General features: G+C 39.4%; 1 protein-coding gene across 1 annotated transcript in view; it reads left to right on the top strand.

The window, feature by feature from the left end:
- The window catches only part of CAP2 (cyclase associated actin cytoskeleton regulatory protein 2), a 140,158-nt gene that overhangs the window by 25,037 nt on the left and 102,157 nt on the right, over positions 1-12,964 (top strand). The window contains exon 3 of the mRNA XM_027524018.1: positions 2,415-2,515. Within this exon, the coding sequence (XP_027379819.1) occupies positions 2,415-2,515 (101 nt within the window). The remainder of the gene's footprint in view (positions 1-2,414; positions 2,516-12,964) is intronic.

Here is a 12,964-nt window from a genome sequence, read left to right as displayed (position 1 = left end):
CTGGGGAAATTAATAAGCTAAGCAAATTTGGAAGGCATATACTTAAATTACTTAAATATTTAAACACAGTTTCTAGTATAACAAAACATTCCAAACCAGTTATTAAAGTTCTCTTAAAAAAAACTTAGCCAGCAATTTACTATCCTATTGATAGTATGAAATGAAGACAGGTACTTGGTTAGTAGGATAATTAGTAAAAGGTCTGAATGATGTCCATCCTTAAAATCTTTTCTTATCCTGAACAACATCACTTCCACTTCTTCTAAATTAGTCAGCTTTGGTAATTTTCTAAATTTTATTTTTAACAAATCCTTAAAGACAATCTTCTCACCTTCATTTACACCTTCAAATGTAAACACCATCATTACAATAATGTTATAACTAAGGTTAATTTTTTTAATTTAAAAAGAAACTTGTAGAAGGAACCAGTTCATTACAGATCCATAGTATGCACAGATCAAAGAACTGCCCTATGAGACTGGTGTTATGTTGTGTTTTATGATGTGTTTTTTGCTTACTTTGACAATCAGGTAAGTTAGGCTCAATTCTTGAAGAAATATTTTCATGCCTGCCAATTGACAAGTACTGTGGTAGATGCAGGGGCATCTAAGATGAATTATACACAGTCCTAAATCTTCCAAAATCTTTAGTCTCAATGCATTACTATTCTGGGCCTCAAATGCTTTGATTAAGAGATGCTCAAAGGATGCAGACTTGGGAGAAAGACAGGTCATTAAAGGCTGCCCGGAGGAGGTGTGAGCAGAGCTGAGTGATGAAAGGAAATTGAAAAATATTCCCTTTTATCATTGTCCCTTCTGCTATGTAGAGGCCTCCATCACATTTTAAAACCTTTTCCCACTTTAAACACTAAGCAGAGACCCCTCAGACCTCTTCTATGGCAACAAACAGGTTTATCTGTTTCCAAATGGATCCATGAGGAATCTTTGGGTTTGCACCTCTTTTATGTTATAGAAGTTGGTACACACTGCATTTTAAACTTAGGATGATAACTCAGCTTCAGTACCCTGCCTAGAAGTGAGACTTAGAAGTAGGTGCAGAGAACTGTGCACAGCTGTTTCCATCACTCTCTGGGCCTGTGGAAAGGGCAACTGGGAACCAGGGAAAAGGAAGGAAATTTATCCTATGCATTTATGAGCTTGGATATTTCTGTCCAATATAAGAATGGGACTCCTAAGTTTGACTTTGAATCTTATAAGGCTGTACTGCTGAATTTGTCAGTATTATCTTTCTCAATATTAGAGATGCTGTCAGGGACTTAGACAAAAGTTTTTTTAATGAAAAGTCAGGGAAAGAAATACAGAGCACCCCAGTTTGGGCCACTGCCCCTTTAGCTTTAGAGTAATTTAGCAGATCAGAATTCACTGTGGGTTAGCGCACCAGTCATTTTTACACCCACCCTCAATGTTGCTCTCCCCCTGAGAAGTGAAGGAGGAAGTAAATAAATGTGTGAAATCAACTGTCTTCCTACTTTGCCCAGCATTCATTATTACCTTTTAATTGTCCTGAATAATCTTGGTAACTATTTGCAAGGTCATTATAGAACTTGGATAGGTCAGTGTAGAAGTAAGTACACTGGCTTTGGATTCAGAAGGTGTGATCAGTTTTTGGATCTGCCACTTCCTTGGTGTATAGCCCTTAACAAGTCACATCTCTGTTTGCATCTTCATTTCCTCGTCGGTCAAAGTGTGACAGTGCTACCTACCTCATGGGTTTGGGGAAGAATCAAGTGAAAGCATGCAGGTGAAAGTACCTACTCAACGAAGTATGTCAGAAAGAGAAAAACACGTATTGTATATTAATGCATATGTATGAAATCCAGAAAGAAGGTACAGATGAACCTGTTTCCAGGGCAGGAATAGAGATGCAGATGTAGAGAATGAACATGTGGCTCCAGAAGCCAGGGAGGAAAGGGTGGGACAAATTGGGAGATTGGGATTGATGAATATACACTACCATGTGTGAAATAATTAGCTGGTGGGAACCTGCTGTGTATAGCACAGTGAGCTCAGCTCTGTGATGACCTAGAAGGGTGAGATTGGGTGGGTGAGAGGGAGGCTCAAGAAGGGGATATATGTGTATATATAGCTGATTTACTTCATTGTACAGCAGAAACCAACACAACATTGTAAAGCAATTATATTCCAATTAAAAGATTTTTTAAAAAGAAAGTACTTATTCAGGAGGACAAAAATAGAGGAAAACAAAAAAATTAGGAAAACACTGCTTTCTTGAGCCATTGAGAAGTGTTTAATAAGTACTGATTGGGTGAATGAATGAATTAGTGAATAGAAAGAAAATGATGTGGATGGCATGAGACTTATCTATTACTTATGGCAAAGCAGTTCCAGCTTTCACTAAATTACCAGGGAATAACACAATGTTCCTTTCTAAAGGTGTGGCACCCTCTGTGGAGGCCTTCGACAAACTGATGAACAGCATGGTGGCTGAGTTTTTAAAGAAGAGTAGGATCCTGGCTGGTGACGTGGAGACCCATGTGAGTACTTTCCTCTGTTGTACTCTGTGGTAAGATTGACTGCTATTAAAATATTTTTAAAATAATGGTCATAACCAGGGCTGGCGAAGGATGGAGGGAATGAGACCCTTGTGTGCTGCTGGTGGGAATGTAAAAGGTGCAGCCCATATGGAAAACAATATGGCAGAACATTAAAAACAGAATTAACGTATGATCCAGCCATTTTACTTCTGGATATAGACCCCAGAGAATTGAAAGCAATATCTCAAAGAGATATTTGTATATCCATGTTCGTAGCAGCATTATTCACAGTAGCCAACATGTGGAAGCAACCCACGTTTCTGTTGACAGATGAATGGATAAACAAAATGTGGTCTGTGCATACGATGGAATATTATTCTTTCATAAAAGAGGAAATTCTCACACAATGAAAACATGGATGAACCTTGAGGACGTTATGCTAAGTAAAATAAGCCTGTCACAAAAAGACACTGTATTGGGGAATTCCCTGGCAGTCCACTGGTTAGGAACTGGCACTCTCATCGGTTGGGGAACTACAGTCCCACAAGCCACGTGACATGGCCGGAAAAAGAAAAAAAGGTACTTATGATTTCATTTATATGAGGTATTTAGAGAAGTCAAACTCATAGAAACAAAAAGTAGAATGGTGGTTGCCAGGGGCTAGAGGGAAGGATAAAAACAGGAACTTGTTTAATGGGTATTGTTTTACTTCTGTGATGCATACTAAACTCCAGAAGAAATGCTGGCAGTCTGATGCATAACAATGTGAATATACTCAACACTACTGAACTGTATGCTTTAGAAATGGTTAATGTGATACATTTTGCATTATGTCTATTTTACCACAATTGTTTTTTAAACTGCAGCTTGAGGAAAAGCAGAGTTGTAGAATTTGATTGGTAGAGACTTTTAATGCTATCTAGGCCAGCCTCCCAGTTTAGACACTTTCTATACATTTAAAAAATCTTTAGCATTTTCCCTGAGGCTAGACATTGTTTGCGTCCTTTTAATGAAAATAAAAGCCAAACCAATTAACAACCTAAAAGAAAAAAAAAATTTATTCAGGTACTTTTTATTCATTTGCCTTTGTTTCTTGCAAGGATTGAATTAAAAATCCATCTGCTTATAGATTTCTCAGCAAGAAAGCATCCCGGCAAAACCATTTTCAGTATAGACTCACAGAAAATCTGATTCTTGAATAAAGTTGTGGTTTGCAGTTTAAAAAAAAAAACAACACTCTTTTTGCTCCTTCTTCAATTAGACATTATATGCAACACTCAATACCAGTCTTCCAGGGGATCTGGTAACTCAGATTATACCCTTGGTTCCAGAATTGTAATTAAATAGGCATTTATCTCATCACATTTGCAATGTATTTGCTCATCACATCTAAGAGAAATGAAGATCAGTCTCATGGACCTTTTTATTAAATATTCCTGTTGAAATCCTCACAGGCAAAAGAAAGGAAGCTCTGATATGCAGGAGTTCTAGAAAAGTCTGTGTAGTAAGACCTACTTGAGATATATCACAGAACTCTAGAATTGCTCTGGTTTGTTCTTGAGCTTGATGTCTGTGTTTACAGAAACCTGGTCTGCAGTAACATGGTGGCTGAGCTTCTGATATGTTGACTCATGATTGTACTTGAAATCTAACATATAAAATGGAGTATCAGCCCCAAGACCTTAAAGAGATATAATTGAAGAACAGTTTACTCTCTTGAAAACTATTATAATAATTATTATAATTAGTATTGTTACCATTAATATTGACATTATATTATATATAATGTGTACTTCTGAGGTACACAGTACATTATAATTCTTATTAGTAATGTCACAAAATTCTATGTAGTGTTCTTTTACTGGGGAATAATGAAGCCTGTAAATATGTATATTTAACTTTGCATTTTAAGAAATGTAAGGTTTGCATACTAAGTAATTCTCTTCAAGCTGCATAGTAAACAGTTCCTTTAAATTCTTTGTAGAACGAAGTGAGTTATCAATAAAGAGTAGCTTGATTTATATGAAGTTTTTTCTTCTCCCTGCTCATCAGCCTGAGAACAGCATGACTCAAAGGAAGGAATATTCTCAATAATGAATAGATAATGCTTAAAGAAATTTGTGTTTTTCACTCATTAGTTTTTTAACAAGGAAGGAAGGTAGGGAAAGAAGAAAGAAGGGAAGAAAGAGAAGAGAAAGAGAGAAAAACACTTGTCATCTGAAAGTGTAGACTCGGTTTCTATAACACAAAGAAAAGCTCAGGCAGCTTTTGTCCATCTGCCCATGACTTTAATACGTTAAACAAGCAGTTTATTTTTTCTCTCTTATAGAACCATGTGTCACTGACATTAAGCTTGCAGCTGCTGCCTCTCCCATAAGCCAGAAGTAGGGGTTGAACTTTGTTCCAAGAACACACCTGTTGCTTAGGGGAAAGAAAAAACCCACATACCTGATTGTACAGTATGGAAATTTGAGAATGACACAAATGTCCATCACGTTAACTCCTGTCCCTGCGTGTAAAAGCTGTTTCACAGACACTAACAATGAAAAAGGGCAGCCGAGCTATGATTTAACGTCTGTCTTGATGTGTTGGCTGCTGGTTGGGCTTAATTTACTGAACAGTCAATAGTCTATTGACAGAACAGACCACAAAAAAAGGGAACTAATAGCTACAATTAGGAAGCTCTGTTGAACCGAAGAACATAGCAGGTTTAGAAAAGATTAGATCTTGTAAAGCCGCCTTGTATGCAGCATAAACTGAAGGGCTTATTTAAATTACCCTTCAACCCAGGAACGCTGACACAGCTTGCACCCTTTTTAAGAGATAAACAAACAATGCACAATTTTATAATACATGTTTAGGGTAAATATAGTCCTCAATGTCAAAGAAAAAGATCCCCCAGAAACTGGGCCTGCAGAATTATAAGCCCTTGGTCAACAATCATTTATCCTTAAATGGATGAATGTCGTTTGTTTTTTTTTTTAAACAAAGCTGTCCTGTTGTTATTCATGGTATATGGAACTAATCTTAGGTCTGTTTCTAAATGATTTGAGCATCATGAAACAACTACAAATCTTATAGCTCTTCCTAACTCAAGCCCTTTTTGGAGATTTATAGAATTTACATATTAATGTTTGTAAAGGTCTGGAACATTTATTTCTTGTCATGATTAAGATGGATACAAAAGAAATGTTCTTTTATTAATTGTTCAATAAAACTGAGAGACCCACAATTTGAACAAAAGGGCAATAAAATTCAGCAAAAAAGCATAATACGCTACATATGGTAAGATTAAATGGTATTAAACAATATTATAGCTTTGAGTTCCTGGACTTTATAAAGGATGGACCTATTTAGACAGTTATTATAGCTCTACTTTTAATGGGCTGTGGTTACTCTTGTAGATGTTCCTAGAACTTGTTACTTACTTAAATCATCTACAGAATGTCTTGTTCATTTTATGCCTTGCTGGTTAGGTAACATGTCCAAAGGGGGTGTAAGTTAAGGATGATCTCTTGTTTGTATTTGGATTTCAAAGCTGGCTCTTACTTTTTATAGCATGACCTTGAGCTAGTCCTTACCCTTCTCAGTAATGAGACTGGACCACATCACTTCCAAGGGCTCTCAGAGCCCCTTTGAGTGACTCACCCGTTGTCTCAGTGTGAAAGCATGAGGGAGTTACTCAGTTGCCAAATGAAGAGCTTGAGATAGAACAGCTTCATCACCAATATAAAGAAAAAAACAAATCTTGAGCCATGCCAGGGAAAGAACCTCAAACAAGCAAAACAAGCAGAAGGAAACATGTCAGAAAAAGGATACACAGAACACTAAAGATAACGTATCATCCTGCTTTATGATAATATAGAAAAAAATCAGACTCCTTCATTTAAAAAGACCTTGAGGGACTTCCCTGGCAGTCCAGAGGCTAAGAAGACTCCATGCTCTGAATATAGGAGCCCAGGTTCCATCCGCAGTCAGGGAATTAGATCCCACATGCCACAACTAAAGATCCTGCATGCCACAGCTAAGACCTGGTGTGGCCAAATAAATAAATACAAAAAATAAAAAATACAAATAAAAAGACCTTGCAGCCTCCGTGAATCTGTCCTTCTTGGTCTTACTAGTTCTTACTTCTTCCTTGACATGGACCTATGCCTAGAATAAATAAAGTAAAAATGGCTATATATTTATTTTACTAATTGTATCCATATTCTTTCTTCAATTTTAGAAAACCTTTACGTTTGTACTCAAAGAGAACAACCATTTGCGTTTTTGGTGCTTTATAAGCTGGGTCTATGTAGAAACCCTCCTGCCCCCACCAAAAAACAAAAAACAATCAGAAGCACAAGTTTGGTGCCTCCTGAGAAACCTGTATGCAGGTCAAGAAGCAACAGTTAGAACCTGACATGAAACAATGGACTGGTTCCAAATTGGGAAAGGAGTATGTCAAGGCTGTATGTTGTCACCCTGCTTATTTAACTTAAGGGCTTCCCTGGTAGCTCAGCTGGTAAGGAATCTGCCTGCAGTGCAGGGAACCCTGTTTTGATTCCTGGGTCGGAAGATCTGCTGGCGAAGGGATAGGCTACCCACTCCAGTATTCTTGGGCTTCCCTGGTGGCTCAACTGGTAAAGAATCTGCCTGGATTGTGGGAGACCTGGGTTCGATCCCTGGGTTGGGAATATCCCCTGGAGAAGGGAACGGCTACCCACTCCAGGATTCTGGCCTGGAGAATTATTTATATGCAGAATACATGATGCGAAATGCCAGGCTGGATGAATCACAAGCTGGAATCAAGATTGATGGGAGAAATATCAACAATCTCATATATGCAGATGATACCACCCTTGTGGCAGAAAGTTAAGAGGAACTAAAGAGCCTCTTGATGAAGGTGAAAGAGGAGAGTGAAAAAGCTGGCTTAAAACTCAACATTCAGAAAACTAAGATCATGGCATCTGGTCCCATCACTTCATGGCAAATAAATGGGGAAACAATGGAAACAGTGACAGACTTTCTTTTCTTGGGCTCCAAAATCACTGCGGATGGTGACTGCAGCCATGAAATTAAAAGACACTTGCTCCTTGGAAGAAAAGCTGTGACAAACCTAGACAGTGTATTAAAAAGCAGAGACATCACTTTGCCAACAAAGTTCTGTTTATTGAAAAACCAAAGCTACGGTTTCTCCAGTAGTCATGTCGGATATGAGAATTGGACCATAAAGAAGGCTCAGCACCTTTGAATTGTGGTGCTGGAGAAGACTCCTTGAGAGTCCCTTGGACTCTCTTGCAAGGATATCAAACCAGTCAAGCCTAAAGGAAATCAACCTTGAATATTCACTGGAAGGACTGATAGTTCCCAATATTTTGGCTCCCTGATGTGAGGAGCCCACTCATTGGAGAAGACCCTGGGGAAAGATTAAGGGCAGGAGGAGAAGGAGGCGACAGAGGATGAGATGGTTGGATGGCATCACTGACTCAATGGACATGAGTTTGTGCTAGCTCCGAGAGATAGTGGAGGACAGAGGAGCCTGGCGTGCTACAGTCGGTGGGGTCACCAAGAGTGAGACACGACAGAGCAACTGAACAACAAAAGCAGTGAAACAGCCCGTTCCACACAGATCCAGCCTCCTCAGTCTCCTGCTTGCCTTCAGTCAAGTTGGCCCTCCCATTGACTAGTTTCTTGCTAATAGTTTTAATCTGAACATTTATTTTTATTATAATTAAACATAAGTATACCTTGGCAATCTCAAGCTCAAAGGATCATGTGACATCTGTCACATTCTCCAGATGGCAGAGACCCACCCCCCCAAAAAATTACTTGTACAAAGAATTCTGCATCTAGGTTTCAAACAGGCTTTATATCAGGGATCTTTTGTCTTACAGTCTTAGCCAGTTACGATAGAATTATTAGAGAAGAAAATACCTTGGAAACCATCCATTCCAATATACATCCTCATTTCTTTTTCTTTGTCTTTCTGCCTCCCTCCCTCTCTCCATCCCTCCCTCTCTCCCTTCTCTTCTTTATCTCCTAACACCCAGGGACAACTCTCTGAAAGAGAATGTACCTGAAGGTGTTAGTCACTCTGTCATGTCTGATTCTTTGGGATTCCATGGACTGTAGTCCTGTGGGCTCCTCTGTCCATGGGATTTTCAGGCAAGAATACTGGAGTGGATTGCCATTTCCTTCTCCAAGGAATCTTCCTGACCCAGGGATTGAACCTGGGTCTCCTGCATTGCAGGCAGACTCTTTACCATCTGAGCCATCAGGGAAGCCCTCCAATATACATCCTCATTTCTCTTTCTTTGTCTTTCTGCCTCCCTCTCTCTCTCCATCCCTCCCTCTCTCCCTTCTCTTCCTTCTTTTCTTCCTCTCTACCTGTCTTTTTCTCTTCCTTTCTTCAAAGAAAGAAACTGCAACCTAGAGAGGTTGGTGATATAGGTGCCATGTTGTATACAGAACCATGACCCCATGGCAGAGGAGGAATCTGGTCTCCAACATCTCCATCTGTGGTTCGGGAGATGCCTGGCTTAGACTCCCCAGGGTCAGCTGTGTCTCGCTGCCTTTGCAGGCAACTGAATCACTAGTAAGATGCAGTGGCATGTATCTGCCACCTCTTCTTGTCCTCTGCACTCAACAGCTGGCACCATTCCCCCTACCAAATTTCCACAATAGGTCAAGAAAAGGGTGGACTTGGGCGCAGCAGGTGAGGAGAGGAGTTACAGTGAACATCACCATAACTCATGTCTTTCATGTGTCTCCTCAGAGCAGCGCTGAGTGAGGCAGCAGAACAGTGACCTCTAGGACAGAAGAACTGTGTCCCTCATGGGTCTTTGCTTCTCCCCAGTCACTAAACCAGCCTGCTCTCAGCCTGGTCATCCCTCACTGTGCTGTTGACACCAAATTGGCAGAATTCAGAAAGATCACAGATCAATCCATCTCTGTTATGATTTCTTTCCAAGAAGGTGGAGAATTTTGACTCTCAGCACTGAATACATACTTTGTTTTTAACTTAAGGATGTTTGCTTTTAGAACATCTAATCCCCGTCTCTGCCCTTGAACATCCTAGTTTCATAGCACATTTTAAGCCTAGGGAAGGCTCTTTATCAGGAACTGGCCTTGGAATCTCAGCATCTCTTGAAGAGACACCAGGCATCACTAATCACCAGAATCTCCCTGTTTACTCCACCAAAAATAAATATCTTCATAATATTTTGCTGAGACAATGAGTTGGGTTCCATGAATCTCTCAGGTTAAGATGAGACCTGTGCTTTTCTTTCTGCTTCTTAAAGGAAACCTGTGGAACACCAGCCCTGATTATTCTCTTCTGGTCTGTGATCACTGGTGTAAGCAAAATGTAAGAACTGAAATATGCGGAGATGTGTTCTGAACGTACTCAGACTTCTGTGTACACATTGCTATATTTAAAATGGATGGACAGCAAGGTCCTACTCTATAACACAGGGAACTCTACTCAATGTTATATGGTAGCCTGGATGGGAGGGAAGTTTGGGGGACAGTGGATACATGTATATGTGTGGCTGAGTTGCTCTGTTGTGCTGAAACTCTCACAACATTGTTAAGCAGCTATACTCCAATATAGAATAAAAAGTTAAAAAAAAAAACCCGAAATACCTTTCAGAAGATTGTTTTCCATGTGAGAATTTAATCATGTCACTTAGAACTGCACAACAGAGGTCCTTTTCCTTTCTCTTGCCTTTTTCTTTTTCCCCCCTGTCTTTCCTTCTTCCTAAAACTATGCCAATAATGTGAACATTTATTGTTGTTTTCTATCTAGACTTCAGGATAATTTAATTGTTTGCCTGGAGGCTGCTTCAGCGTCTGAAAATTAATACTTTGTCTAAAAGTAATGACCTGATCTCATTTAGATTATCTTATTATTGCTATTCTAGCAACCATACCCACAAAACACACCACACATACAGACACACACAGAGACATGCCCCTCCACACGTGTATATCTACTGTTCAGCTAAGAATGCCTTATAATAGTGTATTAGCTACATATAAGAAAAAACAGCCTTGATCAAATAGATGGGCACTCTGACCTGAGTCACTCTAATCGTAGTGTATGTGTTTGCAGATTCCTTAGTGTGCATAAGGCAACTACAAACTGTGCTTTTTAACCTGTAGTATATTTTTCCCTTTTCAGTTGTATTTAGAATATGGTTGAAAATTGTAAGTTTTGAAACATGGCAGTTTACACTTTCATAACATATTACAAGCCAATTCTTTTTAATATATAAGATGTTTTAGTGCTGTGAAAAAAAAAAACAGGGTATTCAGTGAGTTAATAATTTATTACTCTGTGTATGTGTTTGCAATAGAAATACTTTCCTTTTCAGAAAACACTTTGCAAAATAAATATTTTAAATGGTAAGGTACTTGGAATGCTGATAGTTGACTTTCAATGGCTTTGGTTAAAACAACTCAACGTATAGAAAAGATGGTATGATTTATCCCTTCAGGCCCACCTGTTGAGTGTTGGGGACTAGTTCAAGGTTCCAGAAGTACGCTGTTCTCCTCTTCCCTTCTTAGCGTCCAGCACTTATCCATAGTAAGTGGTTAATAAATGTTTGCCAAATGAATGAATGAAACCGAATGTGTAAAGAATCAAATTACTGAATCAGTGGACACATGAATGTACTATGGCTGAGAATTTGGATCAAGCAGTATTATAGATGAGGAGTTAAAAGAAAATCAAGGCCAGGTTGTATGTCATGAATTAGCAAGAGAAACATAGATTCTATAGATTTTTATCGTGAATGCATACACACGCACACACAAGCCCTGGTTTTATCGTAGCCCTGACAATGTATCTAGTACCCTCTTCATTCTCTTTATTCTCATTCCGCTTTTATAGTTGAGGAAAATGAGCCATTGAAAGACTGGAGCTCTAAGGCAGTTTAAGAAAGCTATGGAATTTAGAAAGACAGTAACAATGACCCTATGCAAGACAGCAGAAGAGACACAGATGTAAAGAAGAGACTTTTGGACTATGTGGGAGAAGGCGAGGGTAGGACGAAATGAGAGAATAGCACTGGAACATGTATATCACCATATGTGAAATAGATGACCAGTGTAAATTCGATGCATGAAGCAGGGTACCCAAAGCTGGTGCACTGGGACAACCCAGAGGGATGGGGTGGAGAGGGAGTTGATGGGGGTTGAGGATGTTGAGACACATGTACACTCATGGCTGATTCATGTCAATGTATGGCAAAAACCGGAGAAGGCAATGGCAACCCACTCCAGTACTCTTGCCTGGGAAATCCCATGGACAGAGGAGCCTCGTGGGCTATAGTCCATGGGGTCACTAAGAGTCAGACACAACTGAGCGACTTCACTTTCACTTTTCACTTTCATGTACTGGAGAAGGAAGTGGCAACCCAATCCATTATTCTTGCCTGGAGAATCCCAGGGATTCTGGTGGGCTGCCGTCTCTGGGGTCGCACAGAGTTGGACATGACTGATGTGACTTAGCAGCAGCAGCATGGCAAAAACCACCATAATATTGTAAAGTAATTAGCCTCCAATTAAAATAAATAAATTAATTTTTAAAAAACTTAAAAAAGAAAGCTAGGTGGGAATTCATAAGTAACAGGAAAATCCATCAATATATTGACTTGTAGTCCAGTAGAAATCCCATGAGCTCTGTCTGTGACAGTATATTTTTGTGAGCCTTACTGTAAGTATTTTAAACTGAAGGTCAGAGTTAGAAAAAGGACAACTCTGGATTTTGTTTGATTTTTCTGTTTGGATTGGGTTTTACCATGTTGCTTTCCCCTCCAATCATTAAAGTGATAGCTATCAGGCAAGAAATAACTTGGGAGTCAAAAGGGCCAGTTGAGAAATTGAATTTTTGTCCAGGACTTCATGGCATCATATTTCTAATAATTAGTTATTCCTGGTTTCGAGAGTCTTTAGTTGTATTTATATAATTTTAAATATCTGGATGAAAAGTGAAAAATTCAGTTGTTGTTGTTTAGTAGCTAAGTCGTGTCCAACCCTTTCGTGGCCCCACGGACTGTAGCCCACCAGGCTGCTCTTTCCATGGGATTTCCCAGGCAAGAATACTGGAGTGGGTTGCCATTTCCTTCTCCAGGGGATAGATCTTCCTGACCCAGGGATTGAACCTGCATCTCCTTCTTGGCAGGCAGATTCTTTACCACTGAGCCACCTGGGAAGTGAAAAATTCAGTAGATTGTCTCAATATATCCAGGTCAGACACTCCCAAACTTTTAGATGAGGACTCTCAACCCAAAGTTCATCTGTAAGTTAGTTCTTAGAAACTTGGAAAACATTTGCCTATAGACCTAATGTAAGGGACGGGTGGTTCATTTCATATGCAAAGATGCAGAAGAGTATTACTCTGTGTGTGGTACACAAACCACTGCCTTCCACAGATTCTGCTAATGGTCTGCCACGAAATGA

Source organism: Bos indicus x Bos taurus, chromosome 23, assembly GCF_003369695.1.
Source record: "Bos indicus x Bos taurus breed Angus x Brahman F1 hybrid chromosome 23, Bos_hybrid_MaternalHap_v2.0, whole genome shotgun sequence".
In the NCBI taxonomy this organism is placed as follows: domain Eukaryota; kingdom Metazoa; phylum Chordata; class Mammalia; order Artiodactyla; family Bovidae; genus Bos; species Bos indicus x Bos taurus.
The sequence above is the reverse complement of the archived record's forward strand: the minus strand, read 5'-3'. Positions and strand labels throughout refer to the sequence as shown.